At 44.1% G+C, this 20868-nt stretch overlaps 1 protein-coding gene across 2 annotated transcripts in view; it reads left to right on the top strand.

The window, feature by feature from the left end:
* LAS1L (LAS1 like ribosome biogenesis factor) overlaps window positions 1-20868 on the top strand; it is an 84125-nt gene that overhangs the window by 49023 nt on the left and 14234 nt on the right. For both annotated transcript variants that reach the window (XM_043491709.1, XM_038417167.2), the window contains exons 7-12: window positions 8-117; window positions 12480-12565; window positions 14006-14221; window positions 15008-15146; window positions 15798-16180; window positions 19224-19371. In XM_043491709.1, coding sequence (XP_043347644.1) covers window positions 8-117; window positions 12480-12565; window positions 14006-14221; window positions 15008-15146; window positions 15798-16180; window positions 19224-19371 — 1082 coding nt within the window. The remainder of the gene's footprint in view (window positions 1-7; window positions 118-12479; window positions 12566-14005; window positions 14222-15007; window positions 15147-15797; window positions 16181-19223; window positions 19372-20868) is intronic.

Here is a 20868-nt window from a genome sequence, read left to right on the forward strand (position 1 = left end):
TATGCAGGTTCTTCAGGAGTTTCAGTCCTTACGAAAGGCGCGCAAAGCATGGTGTAATTCTTCCTCAGAGGTGGAATGGATTTTGGCTCAGATTAAAGATTTGTTGCAAGAGAGCAGGTACAGTTTATCTGAAGAGCAGCTGCATACTCCAGGCAGGAACCATAACTCTGTACAGCTGTAGGGCTGTCACCTTGCACCATTTTACTGGGTACTTTAAGTTGGTCACAGACAAAGTCATAGGTTGCTGATGATAACTCACCTATGGTCTTAGTTCTTGATTTCTGCTAAAGAATGTTTCCCCTGCCAGGGGCCTGTGTGTGTAGCTGGCCCTTGGATATGTGACCACTCTTTCTACTTCCTTTTTCTTTGTTGCTCTAACCTCAGCAGCCATTTGCTTGTGGGTGGGTGGGTATAATTGACAACTCGGTCAAGGTCACTATGACCGATGGGGTGGTTTTGTGTATTTAACCCTTTGGCAATATGCTTGACCCCAGAAGTAGAATATACCCAGTTCTGTAAAGCACTGATGTGTAATGCTTCATACAGGCAGCAGGCAAAATGACAGCAGAGATGAAGAAATTGAAAGAAAATGGAGCAGTGGTTCCTTGTGCATGTTATACTTCCATCTGAGGATTCAGTTTCACAACAGCCTTATAAGGAGGACATGGTCTAACTTTCGCAAGACCTCTGTGGGGCAATATTAGCTCTGTTCACATCATTAAATATTTGTATAACAGTAGATCCTGGAGGACTCGATTGGGATGGAGCCTCATTAGGCATTGTACAAAGTCGTATGAAGCCCCCGTTCCTGCCCCAAGTACTTGAGGTTGGCGTCATTGGTTGGGCAAGGGGAAACACACTAGGGAACAGAGCGGTGAAAGGCTTTGATGATGAAACAAAATGCTTGAATCTAATGTGAAATGGGATCTACTGGAGAGATTCAGGTAGGTGCTGATGCAGGAAAAGAAAGTGAACTTAGTACATTTCTAATTATGGCAAAACTGAAGCAGACAAGCTTTGCAACTAGATCTGATTATATATTGCAGTGATTTCCTAATGCTACCTTGTCGATGCTCTTGTCTATTTGAACACATCTGTCCAAGATTTTGGGCAAAGACTTTGGGAATCAAATATATAGGAGATAATTATCATTGCTCCGACTGAAGGGAGTGTCATTTATCTGGAGAATCCTACGTTGTATAGCTTCTCTTCATGTTGGGAATAGTACATAGCCCGGTATGTTTGTTCCATTAAGAGCAAGATGGTACGGTAAACCATCTTGCAGTATTCCTTCATGACTGTTTCTGTGAAAACCTTGCCCCCACAAACCCTGAAATCATAAGTTAGCAGCTTGTTTGAAGCACTGCTCTGGGTTTGGTGTGTCATCAGATGTGTGTCCTCTCAGCTTTTGTTCTGTTCTCGCTATGCTGTGTGACTGTACTGGGTACATTCAGCACTTGAAGTGCATTTCCAAATGCACCCAGAATGTTGTCTGATCCTTAATTAGTTAGGCTTCTCCAAAAATATTTCACTTGACAACTTGGAGCTGTTTGTGCCTCTGAATGGCCTTTTAGAGGCTGCTGCTCTGCTTATACCACCTGTGACAAAGTTCCTGCTCTACCTTGGTGGTCTTGCGCTTATTGGCGGATTTGCTCACGTTGGAGCTTCACGGCAGCCCTCAGAGCTTGGCCGTTTTTCTGAACCCACAGTCCAGGTCGACGACTCCTGTGTCTGACCAGGAGTTGGGAAGATTTGGGGGGAACCTGAGCCCGCCCTCTACTCCGGGTTCCAGCCCAGGGCCCTGTGGAATGCAGCTGTCTAGAGTGCCTCCTGGAACAGCTGTGCGACAGCTACAACTCCCTGGGCTACTTCCTCATGGCCTCCTCCCAACACCGTCTTTATCCTCACCATAGGACCTTCCTCCTGGTGTCTGATAATGCTTGTACACCTCAGTCCTCCAACAGTCCGCATTCTCACTCTCAGCTCCTAGTGCCTCTTGCTCCCAGGCACACCACAAACTGAAGTGAGCTTCTTTTTAAAACCCAGATGCCCTGATTAGCCTGCCTTAATTGACTGGCTGCAGGTGTTCTAATCAGCTTGTCTTAATTGTCTCCAGAAGGTTCCTGATTGTTTTGGAACCTTCCCTGTTCCCTTGCCCTGGGAAAAGAGACCTGCTTAACCTGGGACCAAGGGCTCTCTTCTTGATCACTCTCCTGTAGCCGTCTGGCCTGGAGGGAGAAGGAGGGAGACGGCTGCTGCTCCTAGGCCCTGGGCTCTCCCTGCTGCTGTTGCTGCTCCCCTGGCTAGGCCAGACATCACCCACCCTCTTCTCTGCTACCTGGTTGCTGGCCGACTGCTGGACCCCCCCACCCTCGGGTGCTGCTATTGCTCCAACTGCAGCCCCTGGGGGGGGCTGCTAGCCCGCTCCCCAGAGGGGGGGGGTGAGGGACCCCAGCCCCAGCCGTTGCTGCTGTGGACACCGCCAACACCACCACCTGAGGGGGTACTTTAAAAAAAAAATAAAATAAAATAAAATAAAATTACTCTCCTACAGCTATCTGGCCTGACCCTGTCACACACCAAATATCAATATATGCTACGGGAGAGGTGAATTTGTGTCAGCTCAATTAAAAATATTCGGAGGTGATGAAATGCTAAGGAATCTGTGGCCTTAGCGTTGCAGACTTAAGCACTCTCAGAGCTCTGCAGCGCTGGCTCTCCACCACTGGCATAGCAGCGCTGCACTAATGTTTTTCCTAAATTATTTATGTTGCAAACTCCCTTTTTTTAAGCATGTTGTGTATATCATGCTGTGAATATTTAATGCGAGTGCTTGGAAGAATTATCTTCAGGTTTCTGGCTGAATTCAGTATCTGAGCAATGCTTTCTCTTTGCTAGCACCTAGGCAAAATAAACGGAGTGAGTGGGATGGGATTTTATGAGGTAGCTCTTTTAATTAAATTATCTGCTGTACACAGGTCTGGGTACCAGGCTGGAGTTCTGTAGAGCAAGAAAGCATGAAAGGGAATCCTCTTGGAGTTAACTTGCATTCAAGTGAAAGTTTTTGTGTTGCTCTTGGTTATTGTGGCTGATGGGTGTCACTACAGCCACTCCTCATACTGTAGCTGAGGGTATATAGTAAGCATCTAGCAGTGGTTCTCAACCAGGGTACTCAGAGGTCTTCCAGGGGGTACATCAACTCATCTAGATATTTGCCTAGTTTTACAGTAAAAAGCACTAGTGAAGTCAGTGCAAACTAAAATTACATATAGACAATGGCTTGTTTATACTGCTGTATATACTATACAATGAAATGTAAGTACCATGTTTATATTCCAGTTGATTTATTTTATAATATATGGTAAAAATAGGAAAGTAAGCAATTTTTCAGTAGTAGTGTGCAGTTAGATTTTTGTATTTTTATGTCTGATTTTATAAGTAGTTTTAAGTGAGGTGAAACTGGGAGGTACACAAGACAAATCAGACTATTGAACAGGGTACAGTAGTCTGGAAAAGTTGAGAGCCACTGCTTTAGAGAACAGGCAGAGTGTGAATGAGGCTTGAAGTTGAATGATATTTCTGCTACTTCACAAGATACATCTGTAGAAACTGCCACAAAACTAAAAAGTAGATTTTTTTTTTGTCAGCTCTTGCTGTTAATTTATGTAATTGTTTTAACTTTTGATAGTCAATGTCCTTGGTTTGTGGAGAACTGGATGGCTCAAAAGACCAGGAAAGGGATATAAAGCCTTTCTGCTCCAGGTCATTGGTACCAGTTGTTGTAGGAAGTGAGTCAGAGACATGAGAGTTTGTGTAGGATTAGGTTACGGTGAGAGGAAACCTTGTAGCTAGATGGTTAGCTATAAAAGTCATCTAGCCTAGCTTTCACTTCCAGCTTTCACTGTTCAAATTTCACCTCTGGAGTCTCCCTTGGAGTTTCAGGGCAGTAAGTTGGCGCAGTGACTAGATAACAGGCTATGTTCAAGCCCCATTCTCTATGACCTAAAGGAGCTTTTATAAAGTGGGGGAAGATCTGCCATGCTGCCACACTCCACTCCCTTAAAAATAGGTACTTGAATAATGTGTCCCTCATAGCTTTATTAATAAAATGTAATCGGATGCTATTACTTAGCTGTTTTTGTTATTGCATTATGTAATTATTACTAGGGCTTTTTCTCTGGAAAAACAAAAACTTCAAACTGTGAAAGCAGGAAGAAAGAAGGGGGAAGTGAGAGTCTGTTAATGTAACAAGGTTTATAGCTTGTGACTTGTGTTCAAGTTCTTTACTAAGTACTTTCATGGGGTAATCTGATCGCTGGGATCACATGGGGTACCATGAATCTGGCTGCACTGCACTGGGCTGTTACTGTTATGTAAGGAAATTCTTGCTCATGGCAGCCACCTCTGGAGGATGGGATTGCAAAATACCAATTCTCCACTTGTAAAACCAACAGAGACCTGGAGCGTGCAGTGGTGATGGTGCTAGAGAGAGGTTTCGCAATTGCAATAAACTGCCTTAGACTTGTTTTCATTTTCTTGCAAGCCTCCAAGAAAATTTATTTCCTGTAACTGCTGGTTTCACAATTTTGGACTTCAGTCCAACCTCCTTTTTGTTCGTGCTTGGGCACAGGTAACTTCGCTGGCCCAAGGACAGGACAACCTCTGGATGGACTTTCTAGCAAACATTTTTGTGTGCAGGGGAGAGGGGAGAGAGGGAAGGGGCATCCCTTGCCCCTACCCCTGCCATCACATACAACTTTTTTCCCAGTTCCGCATAGTCATGTTGCCTTTCAGCTGACAGAGTATTAATTCTGTACCCCATACCTGCCCTAGATACATAGAGAGAGGCACCAGTGGGTGACTCAGCATCTGCTTGCCACATTCCTACATTGGGACCTATGCACCTGCACACTTTAGGAGCAGCATTGACATGCAGCAGGTCAGCTGCTGGAGTGGAGCCTCTTGCCTAGGGGACTAGGAGGACTCCAGGCATTATATCTTTGTTCTCAGTCTGGGAGAGGGGTGGTGGGTTCCTCTTCCCCCATAGAGGAAGGGAGCACTGCCCAGGCAGGGAAGAATGTGAGTGTGTCTGCCACTAGAACCTCCTCCCATGGAGTGCAAGATGAGCAGGGCTATTTCTTTATCCTCCTTGCTCCACACTGGAGGCCTGAAGAAGGAAGAATTGAGTCAGATGAATTGACTTTCTTCTTCCCTCCAGGGGAAGGAGGAGTTGAGTTGGCAAAGAGAAAAAGTCTTGGTGTGTGCGTTGCTGCACATTTGCTTTGGTCACAGCAGACAGGAATCAGAGAAGACAAAGCGTAGAGCAAAGCTCCCGTCCTGAACCAGCCCAAAGAATGGCAGATTCCTAGCATGCTGGGCCCTGAGACCTGATCTTGTCATGCATAGGATCCTGTGTAAATCATAATTGTAATTTTATTTTGTTTTTAAAAATCACCACAGTGTAAATGGCAAAGTATTGAATTTTGCACAGAATGAATTTTACAAGTAACTTTAGTCAATTTCAAGATTTTTTTTTTTTTTTAAAGTCAGCGTTTGGTGGCTCTTTCATGCATCACTGGCCCTATGTGAAACTGTGATTTACACAGGGCCCTCCTATTCTTGCACCATGTGGCAGGTTTTGGGGGTTTTGTTACATTTTTGCAAAGCTTTTTGTAATTTAAGCTACCTGAAATAACAGGGATGTGCTGGTAACATTTCCTTGTAATTCTGCTCCCCACTCAATGGTTAGTGCCAGGGTCAATGGGAATTACAGGCACTGCAGCTGTACTAGGCTTGGTTAGTCCTCCCAGCATGGTGCTTGTACCTATATTTCAGTGTCAGCTCTCACAGCTTTAGAGCACCAGCCCTACCCCTTGTCAGTCCTTCACTGCTCAATTCTGCTCAGGCCCCAGAGCAGCTGCAGTGATGCTCAACTGGTCTTGTCTGTGTCTGGTACTCTGCTCCCACAGAGGAGCCATGCAGGGCACAAAACAGCTACTTGAAAATAAAACAATGTAGGATGTGGATTTTTTTTGATCTTGCAATAAAAATTTGGGGGTGGTCAGTGGATGCGTATCTTCCGAAAAACACTTCACCCAGTGGAGGGTGGTCAGTAAGCAAGCGTGCACACACTAAATTCCCTGGAGGAATAGAGGACTGTACTCATTTAGTTAGGGCTAGGGCTGCAACTGTAGGGAGGCAGCTGCCTCTTCTAAAGTCCTGAAAAGGGATGCTAGATGAAAGCATGCCTAGTTGGCAGATCTCACGCTTGCACCAAAAGCCACTGGTGTCTCTCTCTTCTCCCTGTGCCCGCATGCCCCCCGTCCTGAGAGTCCCTAAACAAACTCCTGCTTCCCATCTTGGAATCCACTGTAGGAAAGATGACAAGCAGTTGCCTGAGATCTGGGCTATTTCATACAGCCATGTCCTTTGGGACCCTGTTCTGGTTCACGCCCGTGCCTGAAACCTACAGGGCGAGGCTCAAGAAAAGGAAGCTACTAGTCCAGCAACAACAAAATCCTACGGAAACATGAAATGGGTTCTTACTTCTGTCAGAACGTGCCCGCCAAAAGTGCTTGATGCCCATCATAATGAACTCCTGGCCTCTAGGCAGTGGATGCTGGTACAGTTTTATTTCTTGCCCTGGTATCTGCAGATGGTTGTATGAGAATTTAGGCCTTTGTCGCTTACACAGTGTGGGCAAAATAGAATGGTTGGAAACAATCGCTGGAATAAACCATTGAACAAACCTAAGGGAGCATAATGCAAATTGGATGTAAAGATGGATATTGTGTTAATTTATGCATGCACAGCTATGAGGCACAATTAGAGACGTTCTGTAAAAGTAATCTACTGAGCACTTATCTGAAAAATCAGACCCCTTCAATGTGTGTCAAGCTGAGCATCTACAAACTGAGGCATCAAAAAGTCATTAGTTATAATTGAAAATCATGACGCACGTATGCATGTCGGCCTGTAAAATATAGAAGCATACTTCTTTTCATCCATCTGTCCTGTGGAACTGATTGATGAAATGGGACCGGTTCCACTATGCACAGATACAGCCACGTTCTCAGAAATGCTCTGTGCGAATGGATTGCACTTGCCTGCACTAAGCAGGTGAGCTCACTGGGGAAATGGTGAACCACTGGAGGAACAAACTCTAGTGGAATCTCTTTGCTGTGACTCGTAGCAAACATGTTCAAGAACTATCCCTCTTTCAGATAGGGAAACTGAGGTACAGAGAAGTGAAGTTGCTTGATGGAGGCCATGTGATAAGCCAGAGGGGCAGAGCCCGGATTTGGACTCAGGACCATCTGGCTTTCAGTCCCATGCTTGGGCCATTAGACCACACTTCCTCTCATTCTATCTTTATTACTAAGTCCAGAGCTACAAACTTGTAAAGAACAGTATGGGCTGTTCTATTTATAGTTAAGGGGTGGCTGTACCTATTTCCAGCAGCTGGAAATGATGCTGTGACTGGAGTGACATGTCTCTTCCTCCCACAGGCGTTCTTTGAGAGTCAAGAGTGATTAAAAGCATCTCCCATAAAAGAATCCTACCTGTGTCTTTTGCCTTTTTTATTAGCAGTAGTGCATTACTATATTAAAAATGAAAATAAGATCCTGTCACATTCTTGTTTCTATTGATCTTTATATAGCAACACCAATGCTATAGCATAGCATAGGTTCCTACTGGGTAATGCCAATGGATCTCACCAATTCTAGGTGCAAACCTCCCTCCCTTAATTGGAGTTGTCTGTAAACTGCAAGTGAATGGCCAATAAGCCACCGAAGCATTCAAAATTAAAAATAGAACCTCTGCCCCCTACAGCTTGTGGCTCCCAGTTTGAAGTTCTGCCATGAATCTGCCAATTGCCTTTTGACACCAAAGAGAGAGCAAAGAATGGTATTTGGATGCAAAAGCAGCAGAGAGAACAGGAGGAGTGCCTTATGATGCATACCATTGGCCTGATAAGTACCCTCTTGTTTAACCATACAGAGGCGCCAAGGAGCCAGCTGAAACTGCTCTGTGTTGTGCATGTTTCTAGCAGTGCTAGAAATACTCTGTCAGTCCAGGGAATTCTAACTAATGCCACAGGTACTATAGAGATAACACCTCCAGGAAGCCTGCAAAGGGAGACTAGTTCCTAAAGGACTACCATAGCCCTCTTTCTTGGGAAGATGGGGCATAACAATAGTTTCCTGTGAATTTTTGCAGATATTTTACTTTTTAAAAATGGGAAAGAATTTTTCTTTCATTTTCATAGTTAACCCTTAGAAAATGTGCTAATTCCCTGGTGGCTAGAAGGTGCGAACTGGCGATTGGTGTATTCTGCTCCAAGGATACTCTTGTGTTTGGTATTGGAAGAAGCTACTGTGTCACCCCTCTTATTCAGTGCATATATGAAGAGAATTAATGGCTGAATCATTTTCAGTATGCTGGTGATGCCCAGGTTAAAATTGCTGTCTCATCTGATCTGAAGAGTGCAGCAAATGCATTTCCTGGCGTCTGGATACTGTTGGACCATGGATGAGAGCAAAGTGGTTGTAGCTCAATCACTGGGGGAAGGAAGGAGAGTAGTTGGGTGAGGTTCTCTCAGCCCTTTTGAGGATGTACAGTCAATGTTTGTGACCAGAGTCCTCGACGTGGGGTTTGGTTTCACTCCCAGCTGTTTCCAGATGATCAAATAGTGGCATTGGGTGAGGTTGCTGTGTTCTCTCCTGGATATGGATCTTGCACTATGATTAAGGCTAGGATTTTTGTCATGGTTATTTTTAGTAAAAGTCATGGTCAGGTCACGGACAATAAACAAAAATTCACGGACACCGTGACCTGTCTGTGACTTTTGCTGCTGTGGCTCCAGGGTTTCCCCCACTACTGTGGTGTGTGGGAGCTGTGGGGTTTCCCCTTTGCCCAGGGCAGCTGGGAGCTGCAGGGTGACCATATTTCCCACAGAGAAAACGGGACACCCCAGCCGCTTGCCTGAGGCATCCCCCTTTCTCCCACATGAGGCTGTCGCTGGAACCCTGAGGAGGGCCTCTCAGGAGTCTGTCACCTGTTGCTGGAATTTTGCAGGGGGCTTTCTGTCACTTGTCACTGCTGTCGCTGGAACCCTGCCAGGGTCCCACTGGCTGTCGGCTCCAGTGTCCTGCAACGCCTGGGGCTGAAGCAGAAAATGTCACAGAAGTCTCTGGAAATCACAGATTCCATGATTTCCATGACCTCGGTGACATAAACGAAGCCTTAACTATGATCGGTGACTTCTCATCTCTAGACTGAATATTGCAATGCACAATATTTGGGACTGGATGTTAAATGTAATGGAAAGCTGCAGCTAGTGCAGAATGTTGGTAGTCTGCTTGATGGGTCCAGTTTCTTGCCCTCAGCACACTAGGCTTTTCTCCAGGATCTACTGAGACTGAGTATTGACAAATGGGTGGAATATAAATGGTGTGTTTAACCGATGAAGCCCTAAGTGGCCTCAGACCTTCCTGAGAGGCTGCCTTCTTCCTATGAGACGCTGCCCAGTTAGGAGGAACAGGGGTGCTTGAGCTTGGTTTGCCTCTGTATGAGAGAGCTACTGGTAGTATATGCTCTGTGAGGGTCCCTTTCTTGACCTGTTCTCCCACCCCATCTGAAGTGGCTGGCCTGGCCTGGGCATACAGCAGTGCAGTCTGGGCATTGGCAGGGAATTGAGGCAGTTGGAATGGAGATGCGTGGTGGGGAACTAAATCCTTCTGACTGGTGATTAGATGAGATGTGGCAGGGTGTGAGTAACGGAGAAACAGCGCTGCTTTGGATGACTGTTGTAACTCCATTTAGTACTGGTTTTATATGTATGTCAAAAGCACCTAGAATTTGGATGGGAGTTCTTCGATGGAAAGTTTCTTGTAGACTTTCTACTCCCCTTCCCCTACCCTGCCCCCCTTAGCATTTATCTGGCCATTGTGCCAGGGACGGAGGCAGCTGTCTGGCCACCAGCTGCAAGTGATGTTGGGATTTGTGGAGAGGATCCAAGCCTGCCCCCATAGCATGACCCTCTTCCTACCTGATGTTTGTTCTTCGTAATTCCCTCAGACTGAGAACCCTCAGGGAGGGGAAAAGGGTCACCCTGGAATGTAGGTTAGGCCTGGCTTGGAGGTGATGGCACTGATCAGCTGAAAGATGGTACTGTATTGTCAAAAGTGGTAAGGTGGGCAACGAGCAATAAGATATTGGTATGCAGTAGTGGGAGTAGTCTCATGTTTGTAGGAAAACAGAGAAACTACTGGGAAGGCAGGAAGGGAACGAGTCTAAAAATGACAAGTTTACTAGTTCACTGGTTTTGGCAATCCATTTGGCAGAGTACAGGGCTAACAGGGTCCACTAACCTCTTCTAGTGCTCCATACAACATGAGAAAACACGTCATTTGGCATTCCTACATGACTCTGGGTACTGTTCATTGCTATGGTTCTGTCCATATAGACCACATGTGTGCAGTGGTGGAAAGGCAGGAAGATGCCTCTAGAGATTAAAAGCAGAATTAGTTTCCAGTGGTAAAGAATCTCCTGATGCCTCAGGGGATTGACCCAGTCATTTCCCTGAGTCAGCTGTGCTTGTCATTCCTGTTTGCGTAATCACAAGGTTGAGACTGCATCTCCATGGATGTGACCTTAAATAGTCAGTGAGGAACAGTCATTGTATCTAGGAATATAGTAATTATCCTAGAACAAATTCCAGAAAAGAGAGGGATCTAAATCAGAACCTATTTTGTAAGGCAAGTCACAGTCTACTGATGGCCTTTCTAGTAGCTGGGGTCTCCCTGAATCACTTAGTTGCTGGAATTTGGTGTAGTGTTTGTGTATGTTTTACTGGCACCCAGAGGCCTTTGAATTGGGCTCATGTCTATAGAATCTTAGATCAGGTCTATTTAACTTATCTTGATGTTCAGATTTGGGTTTGGGGATCTCCCCTCTCACCCCAGACAATAAAAGCCTCAGGCATCCTGTAACAAAGTATGTCTTGTTTAACTCTGGTTCTACCTCTGTAAACCCAAAGAAAATAGAAGCAGAGATGCCATTTTCTCTCACTTGAGCATTTTACATTTGAAAATTGCTGGTTTGATATTTGTGCTGTTATTTTTAATGCTGTCCTTTGTTTGGACTGAGCAGAAGCCCTTATTCCAATAATGAGTGGCTGTAGGAATTTATACCTGCACCTACTGCTGCTTCTCACTGCCAACCTCCAGCTCAACCTATCTGAACCAGAGAGTTTAAATGACTTTCCTTTGTTTCCCATGTCAGTTGCACCCAAGCCCTTGTACTAGCAATTGCACGCCATCTTGGGCTGTGAGCTCCAGATCTCCCATGCTAACCATGGCTGATGTTTGGATGGGAGACATCAAAGTACATCCCAGGTATTGCAGAAAATGGCAGTAAGGAATGCCCATCTTCTGACATTTGAACTAGTATCTTTAACATAGTGATAGGGGGTTGCTTTTCTGCCAGAGGTTCAGAGATGCCATCTTTCAGGTGGGACTTAACAGGGCTGACTGCTTGTGGTCCTTATAGATCCTGGTTGTTAGACCTCTACCATGCATTATAGAAAATAATCATTTTAATGAAAAACATAGTGCTGAATCCCCTGCACTGCTTTTGAAATCTCAGTGCCTAGGGATGCCCCCCACCCCCCACCAGAGTACAAGTGTTAACTGTAGTGTCCTGGTCACATTCTGGTTTGGAGGATTGTGTTTCCCCCTCCCGTTTCAGTGGGTATCTTAACTCCCAGACTAGAGCTTGTATAGTGTTTTGGGGCCCTATTAATAGGCTTGGCAGAACTACATTTTTATTTTAATCAATTTTTAATTGAAGTTTCTACTGGGTGTCATCGGCCTGGCTAACCCCCCAACCATGGGAGAGGCCACCCCGCTACTGAACGTCTCCTGCTGGAGTACTCCTCACAGTCCTGGCTGGGGATCTCTGCTCTGTCCCTCCAGGACTGCAGCTGCCGCCTCGCACCTTGTTCCCGCAGGGATTGTCTGTGAGCGGCCCTGCAGCCATGCAGGGAGCCCTCTGCAGTTCCCCTGTCATGGGAATTGGGTGAGCGAGTCCCCTGCCCCAGCACTCCCAACTGGTGTGTGAGAGAGCAGGTTTGTGATGGCAGGGCTGCAGAGGGCTCCCTACGCAGCCACAGAGCTGATGACACCAATCCCTGCAGATGCAAGGGGGAGGGAGTCTGCATTTGTGCCGCTTGTTTATCGATTGGGGGTTTTTTTCCTGTCGATTTGAGGGTGTCAGCTGAAGTCGACATTTAACGACCTTAGTTGATTAAAGTCAAATCGTGCCTATTAAGGAGCTGCCATGTCCCACCACATTTCAGCAACAGGTGAAATGAATCCCGTGTATGTAGCAGGTGAAGTGTTTTGGGGATCAGGACAAGAGATGCTTTGGAAATGCGAGGTATGGGTGGGACTAATGGAGATTTCTATTTGTAATAGGGAGGTGGTGGCTGAAGCTCTGCTAGATGATGGCGCTCTCATCCCAACTGTGGAACAACTGGAAACTTTAAATATCAAGTGTGAAGGTTAGTGTCTCAGACTTTATGTGAAATCCCTTAAATCAGCTATCAGCAACCTTCAGCACGTGGCCTGCCAGGGTAAGCACATCCCTCGGCCTGCACCACTTCCCACAGCCCCCATTGGCCTGGAACGGTGAACCACAGCCAGTGGGAGACGCGATCAGCCAAACCTGCGGACACGGCTGTTAAACAAACCGGCCTGGCCCACAAGGGGGCTTATCCTGGTGGGCCGCGTGCCGAAGGATGCCAGTCTCTGCCTTAACACACCCCGGGGTAAGGCAGTGAGTTAGGCTTAATATGTTTTCTCATTATGATGAAAAATTAAGTTTGCATTAGTGTAATTTGTATTGAAACATGCTGTGTGCTTATACCAGGCCTACTCTCGTGTCCCTTTTGTCTACGACAAGTTTTGGTAAATCCTACCCCATCTTTTTGGAGCCCCTTTTATTTTCATGAATACCTTCTCATGTACCCACTCCTACATGCATGAAGGCAGACCTTCCATGTCAATGCTGCAGTTAAGTGATTGCAAGCGGAGGCTTCCTTCTAAGTCTGATTGTGACTCTCTTGCTATATCCACTATAGCTACGGGTTTCATGGAAACCACAGGAATTTCCATTTGGAATGGTCAAAAATAATTCTTACCCTTGTATGACCACCTCTAGCAGTGACTTGCTTCCATGTTGCTGCTCACAGGTTGAGAGAGACTGCACTGAGAGACGTAAACATTGGCCCTATTGACCCTATTGTGATTGGAAATCGGGTGACTAACTCCCTTGGAACCAATTGAAAATCCCCACCTCAGAGGTTCCCAGGGGATTATCTGCATGTTGCTGTAATTATATTACAGTAGTAGAGCTCTTTGGAGCTGCTCAATACTATGTTGCTTTACCCTATACTAATCCTTTTTATAGTACCTTTTTAGATAGATTAGCTCTTAATTATGTGGGAGTTGAGCTTATGATGGCAAAGCATTAGCAAAACAGAGAGGTTTTTTTGTGGCTTACAGCATGATTAGATCAGGCTTCATATTTTCTGCTTTCACTGAAAGATTGTATTAATTACCTAATTATCCATTCATTGTTTTTTCCTGTCTTTGCTGATTATGACTGCTTCCGAGTGGGATGCCAGGAGTAATATAGGGCCACTTAATACAGTATATGCTACTCACTTTGGAGCTATCACTGAACCAGATGTTATGTTTAAAATAAAAAGAAAAGGAGTACTTGTGGCACCTTAGAGACTAACAAATTTATTTGAGCATAAGCTTTCGTGAGCTCAGCTGTAGCTCACGAAAGCTTATGCTCAAATAAATTTGTTAGTCTCTAAGGTGCCACAAGTACTCCTTTTCTTTTTGCGAATATAGACTAACATGGCTGCTACTCTGAAACCTATGTTTAAAATACTTTATCATTTAAGTGTAGTGTTTTTGTTTTTTTCCCATAGAAAATAAAGAGTTGCTGGATTTCAAAATCCCTCAGACATTTTACTACTTCTGGCAGCCTCTGCTAAAGGGCCTCCAGTCCCGAGACTTTACACAGACCCTGCTAGAGAAAATGTTTGCTGACCTGAAGCAATGTTCTGAATCTTCAGAACTCAGGCCTCAGTACCTGATCAACTGGATTACTGAGATTCTGACTGCCAACACCAAAGCAAAAGCCAGTGAGTGAGTCTAAAATTCTTTAGGTTCTATATGAAGATGGGGAAGATGGTACTTCTTTCAAGTCAGAAATTCAGGATCCTAATTATACTGATCACATTAATTTACTATGGCTTTCAAGATCTCAGTTTTCATGCTTTTTAACTTGCACTTTCTGGGTACCCTTTAGTTCATTGTAATATATGGAAAAATCATTTCCAAAACTTCATTATGGGTTTTATCAAGATTTGAAAGGTGGTAATTTTTCCTGTAAGGGACTAATGCCCCAGCATGGTGTTGAGAGCACTGCACCGCTAAAGTGCTGTTTTATACATAAAACCTAAACTACTAGTTTGTGTTATTGCAGATGCCAGTTGGACTTCTCATAATAAGCAGTTCTTAGGAGTCCCTGGCTTCCAGTGCTGTGCTCAGACCACTAGGTCATACAGTGCTGCCTTTGCAACACCCCGGGGTTACTCTTAGTGTCCTGACCATAACCCACTATGGCTGTTCTCATTTTGTTCTTCCTACTTAGCATATGTCGCCTTTGGGTGAGTTGTCTTTTGCTTCATGTCCTGAACTTTTTAGAGTTGCTGAAACTGCCAAATCTTGGTATGTTGTGCTTCACTCCAGAGACAGTTGCATTCCACAGCTGGTTGGAATGATGGCCTGTGAAGCACATTAACTCTGCCTCTTAAGGGTGAAAGGTACTATAGAAATGAAAAGGGTTGCTTATACACACATGTTTCTTATGTTGTGAGGCCCCTCTCTTCTTTACCTTTTTTTTTATTTTTGTTTTGTTTTTTAAGGGAGGAAAGTGAGACGCCCTTCACAGAGTCAGATAAACAAAAGGAGGCTGTTTCTCCGTAGAGTTTCCTTGCAGTGGATAAAGCTCATTGATAAATGTTTGGAAGCTCCCTGCTGGGCAACCCCACACCTCTTGCAACTGTAAGTGTGACCCTCATCTCTTTGAAAAAGGAAAAAGAGGAGACAGGAAACAGATCATATGCAACCTGGTCAGAGCCACTGAAAAGAAGTATGTTCAGTTGTGGCTGGGACTCCTTCACTGACCTGCTGTCACCCTTGTGGAAACCCTATGGTGTATACTAAATCTATATTGTTTCTGCTCTTCTTTCCACTGGTGCTACAAGAGAGAAAGCAGCAGAATTTTTCAGGTTTCTCTTTCAAAAAACAAATTTAAGAGTGGAGTAGAGAAACTAGAAATTGGTGAACAAAAAAAATTCACATTTGAGGTATCGGAAAAGCAATATGGGCAAAGAATCATGTCGAGGCTGGTTGAAGTTAACAATGTAGTGAGATCTTATAAGGGTTGTAATCTGTGCTGTTTCATGAAAATCATTAGGGGGGAAATTTAAGAAAAAAAAAAACCAGAATCTTTAAGAAAGCAAAGAGTGCGAGTGAGTAGCCTAGGACCCCACTCAGCTTGGGAGGATTACCACCTCTGTCATGCGCACCATCCCTATGGCATGGGAGAGCTCGTTTAGAAGAGCTCTTTTTAAGAACTACTCAATTCCATAAGCCTCTGTTCTGGAGTCTCTCCTTGCTTGCAATGCTTTGGTTCCCTCCTTCTCTTTCTAGGATCCTGTCAGACATGGAGCCTCCCTTGCCTTCAGATGCTCAGGAGAACCTTCTCTATCTCTCCTCTATCTATACCCAAGAAGGAGACTCTCTCTCCAGTCCAGGCTCTTCTTCAGACAGCAGTGGGCAGCCAATTTACACCATTGAGAGCTTACAGTGGAAGGCCAGACAGGAGAGTCAGGCGAAAGGCCAGAGGGTGGAAAGGCGAGAAACTGTACTGGGTGGTGTTGGTGATGAAGAAGACAAGGGGGAGGAGGAAGTTGAAGAGGAAGAGATGGAAGCTGAGCCAACGCCTTTGGAGGAACTTCTTCATGCTGATAACATGATGGTTATTGCTGAGAAAAGGGCAGCGCTGCATGGGTCCATCTGGCAGATCAGTGCAGGTAAAAGTGATTTTAAGACTTACTCTGATGCCCTGGATCTCTTTGTCACCACTAAATATAAATTGAAATGCACAGTGGCTCCTCAAACCTCTCAGCCTGGTTAAGACTGAAGCGTACTTCAAATCCATGTTAAAGCTAAATCCCTGTAAACTGTTTTTTCACAGCCTGCCACTTACAGGCATCTCCCCTCTCGTGGCTCCCATAACATTGTGGTTACTTTTTACAGGTACACACAGTTAATGCTTCATTAATTTTCATATCACGGTACTTAAAATTCCACTTCACCTTGTTTGTGGAGAAGGGTGTGGGCTAGCGGTGAGCAGCAAAGAAAATATGAACATTTCATGGACTTTGGCAGTACATCCTGAAAGCCTCCCCTTATCAGACCAAGAGTTCGTTAAAAATGTTATTTATGTATTTCCAGTGATGTGCAAAGTGCTTTCCATACAAGTACCATGCTCCAGGAAGCTTGCAATATACAGAGCCAGCATGCAAATGGCTGAACACCAACACCACCCAGTACCCACACACTAAACCAACAACTGGAATTAGACCAAAGTTTTACAACCCTTAGGAGATTAAACTATTGTGTTTAGGGCAGTTTAGCAAGCACATTGTTAGTTATAAGGCTACCCCACACTACTATTGAACACTTTTTTTTGAGGGAGTAGGAGGATTTTAAGGTTTACACGGTTCATGGAAGAAGCACGATCTGTTGAAGACTTTGGTGGGAGGAGGGGATGGGGAGGAAAGAACTGGTGAGTCAGATCAGGGAAGGCATTTCAGATATGGAGCTGCATGAAAGGAGACACGGGCAACAATGCAAAAGGCAATTCACTCAGATACTTTTCCTAAGTACATTATTTTTTGTTTGTCTAAGCAATTACTCTTAATCAGATTGATGTTGGGTCACTGGAGCTGAATGTTCAGGTGAGTGGGAGAATGAAGTAACAGAGAAATGAGCAACTTTTCCATGGTAAGCAGGAGTTGCAAACATTCGGTTCACATTCTATAGCTGGCTGGAATAGAGGACATTTTCAGTGTTGTGGTTGGTTTGCGTACATGGCTCTGCCATATTGGTTCCACTTCCAGCCCGAGATAAATGAGGTTGCTCTGTTTTACCCTTCTTCCTGCATCCCCCCACCTCCATTCTCCTTTGGGCTAACATTCTTACTTGGAACATGAAATACCACTTATTTTTTTAGATTGATCAGGTTTCTGTTCTCCCCCCTGCAAAGTAGCAGCCATCCCTTTATCAGGAAAGCAAACAAGTTTTGAGACACACCTATCTTTGACTTGGCTTTTGAAATTGAGGAGATGACTTGGATTTGGCATTGTCTGCTGAACTTTGAATATGAAGTACAAACAAACAGCCTCATTACTGCTGTCCAAGTTGGCAGATAGTTCCCGTGAGAGTGTGCCACCTATAGACTGTCAGAAACTGAATAAAGGAGTAGGAAGTGGTGGGGAAAATATAACTGTGTCCATCATTGTTGTAAGAACCTACCAGTTGATAAGATAATGTGTACTTTCCAAGTTATTGCTGTGTTTCCTCTTTCACATCTCTCTCTTCCCCACCCTCGCCAGTCATATGCAAAAGATTTTTTACAGGTTCTTCCCCCAGCTTTTGTCTTGCTTCCCTTCTATTCTGTAGGGAAAGTTCCTGTTTTCAATTACTACTGTATTTTGCTAACACTTTCAGGCTGGGATTTTTAAAGAGGGCTAAGTTCAATGTAAGATTGGTATCAAACTCCCTTACGCTTTTTTGAAAAATCCCAGTTAGAATCCCCCTTATCTTAAGTGATCTTGTTCCAGTTATCCAACTACCACTTGGTTAAAAATATATTTCCTCTCTTCCGCTCCTGTCTTTGCTGATGGGGATACCAGCAAAGGGGTTACTGTGGATGGAAGCCAAAAGGAGCAAACTGCTTGGTGGCAAACATATAGCTTTCTGCTCCTTAAGATGGGGGAGTGTCTTACATGTATGCAAGTGGCTCTTTCCATGTACTAGATCTTGGACTTTTTTAGGAACCAAATCAGATGCTTTTCGCAATTAACACACATGAACGGCTTTGTTAGTTTTCAAATGCCACAAATAAATTAAAAAAAATCTAAATTTAAATAAAAGAAATTGCTCTAGAACTGTGACTCTGAAGAAGACTTGGGGGTCATGGTGGATAATCGGCTGAAAGTGATCATCAGTGCAATGCTGAGGCTAAAGGGGCTAATGTGTTCCTTAGATGCATAAATGGGAATCTCAGGTAGGAGCAGAGAGGTTATTTTACCTGTGTATTTGGCACTGGTGCAGTCACTTCTGGAATGCTGTGTGCAGTTCTGGTGTCCACAGTTCAAGAAAGATGTTGATAAATTCGGAGAGTTCAGAGAAGAACTATTAAAAGATAAGAAACTAACTTATTGTGATCGATTCAAAGAGCTCAAACTTTTAATGAAGAAGAATGCTAAAGGATGACTTGATCAGAGTCTATAAGTACCTGCAACACTGGGAACAGATATTTGATAATGGGATCTTCAATCTAGCAGAGGAAGGCATAACGCGATCCAGTGGTTGGAAGATGAAGCTAGACAAACTCTGACTTGAAATAAGGTGTAAATTTTTAACAGTGGGGTAATTAATCATTGGAACAATTTTCCAAGGGTTGTGGTGGATTTTCTATCACTGGCAACTTTTAAATCAAGATTGGATATTTTTCTACAAGATCTGCTCTAGGAATTATTTTGGGGAAGTTCTATTGCCCAAAAGTTCTATACAGGAGATCAGACTGGATGACAAGAATGGTCCTTTCTGGCTTTGGAATCTGTGGGGTTTAATAACTCAGAGTATCCCAAAATGTTTGGACAAGCTGCACTTTGGAGAAGCAGCAGAAGTCAGAATCAAAATTTGGAGAAATTATTCCCAAATGTATGCTACACAATTCTTGCATGAGCTATGAAATGTACGAACAGCCCACATACTGTTTTCTGAAGTTTATTTGGAAAGTGCACACTCCTTGTTTTGTACCATGAATGTTGTTTTCCCACCCAGATGGAGTGCAGTGGAAAGACTTCCCTCTTGGGAAACTTCCAGGTCAGACAGATGACCCTGATAGCCTGTTGGTGGATAGTTATTCTATGATGTCCATGCTTGATCAGCCAGTGACAAGAGACGGTGGAAGGAACTCCCCCAGTACAAAGTAAGTAATGGTATGGGTGGGGGTTTCTGCCATTATGCCATCAAGTACATGTTGTTTATGCTCAGCCCTTCACCACCTCAGGAAGAGTTTGAGACAGCTGTTCCTGTTAAGTTTGAGAAATGTTTAATTGTTCTCTCTCTGCCTCTGCTAGCATTTCATTGACTTCTAGTCTGAGGATACAGGAAGAGGCTGGAGAGGGTTACTTTAAAAAAAAAAAAAAGTCTGTTTTGAGCAAAGTGGCTGAATCTCACAGGAAAAAGGCAGGGGCATAGAGACCTTTACCTTGACAAGATCAATTAACACGGTAATGTGGCAGTCCAAATTGTACTATTTTAACCACTGGCAAATGCATTCAGTGATGTCACTGGATAAAATACGCTGTCCCAGCACCTACTATCACTACCTCCTACCCAGATCCCTCAAGTTAAGTTAAAAATCCAAGTAACCAGAACAGCCGCTCTATGATGTGATGTAGTCAGGATGCTTTTAATGGAAAGAAGCATGGTTTTGTGGCTTAAGCACTTCACTGGAAGCCAGGAGACCTGGGTTGTGTTCCTGGCTCTCGCACTTACTCACTGTATAATCATAGGCAGGTCATTTAACCTCTTTGTGCATCAGTTTTCCCATATTAGCCTACCTTGCATGGGATAGGTGTTGAGACTTAATGAACAAGTGTTTATAAAAGCACTTTGAGGTACTCTGGTGGAAAGGACTAAAAGAAATCAGTCTTATCACAGGGGGCTACAGGAAATGAGTAACTGCAGAATATATGTCGTAATATAGAATGGTGCTTCTTTTACATAACCATGGAGATGACTATACCTGGAAATTGGTGTGAGCAAACAAACTTATCTCACTTAATGTGCTCATTGTGACTGTTACAAAATGTTTACTGAATGAGTTCACTAACAATGTAGTACAGTTTCAGCTATCCAGTTTCTGGTTAACCACAGGTGAGTCAGGCATCCCTGATGGCTATTTTCTTCATTCTTCTCCCTGTGAGACTTTGTGTGTGCTTCTGTAAACCTTCAGAAAATCAGGGCTGCATATAATGGGACAAAAGTTATCTTTGCCTGGCAGTGACATGCACACCCTCTGAATCTCATCCAGCATCTCACTATGCATCTTTAGAAAGCAGTGGCAGTCATTTTCTGAATGGAGGAATTTTACCCTACACTAATCTTTGTCCCCTGTATCTTCTCCTAGCAAGAATAATTTTGAGATTTTTTTTTTGTAATTGCCGCCATTATAAAAAGCAACTTTTTTCTTTTTTTCTGTCTGAGAATCTGTGTGTTGTCTCTTTTTGCAGCTCAGGGTTGGTTTTGTTTTTTTTTTTAACCTGTTTGACAGTTAAATGGAGTTATGTCTGTGGAGAGATGAATCTAATTGTCACATGCATAGTTTCAGGACTATCCTGCTGAGGAAACCAGCTCCTGGCAGTCCCATCTTCACCCCCCAATATGTCCCACCCCTTCCTCTGTCCTTCTTTAAAAAAAA

This window comes from Dermochelys coriacea, chromosome 9 (genome assembly GCF_009764565.3).
Source record: "Dermochelys coriacea isolate rDerCor1 chromosome 9, rDerCor1.pri.v4, whole genome shotgun sequence".
In the NCBI taxonomy this organism is placed as follows: domain Eukaryota; kingdom Metazoa; phylum Chordata; order Testudines; family Dermochelyidae; genus Dermochelys; species Dermochelys coriacea.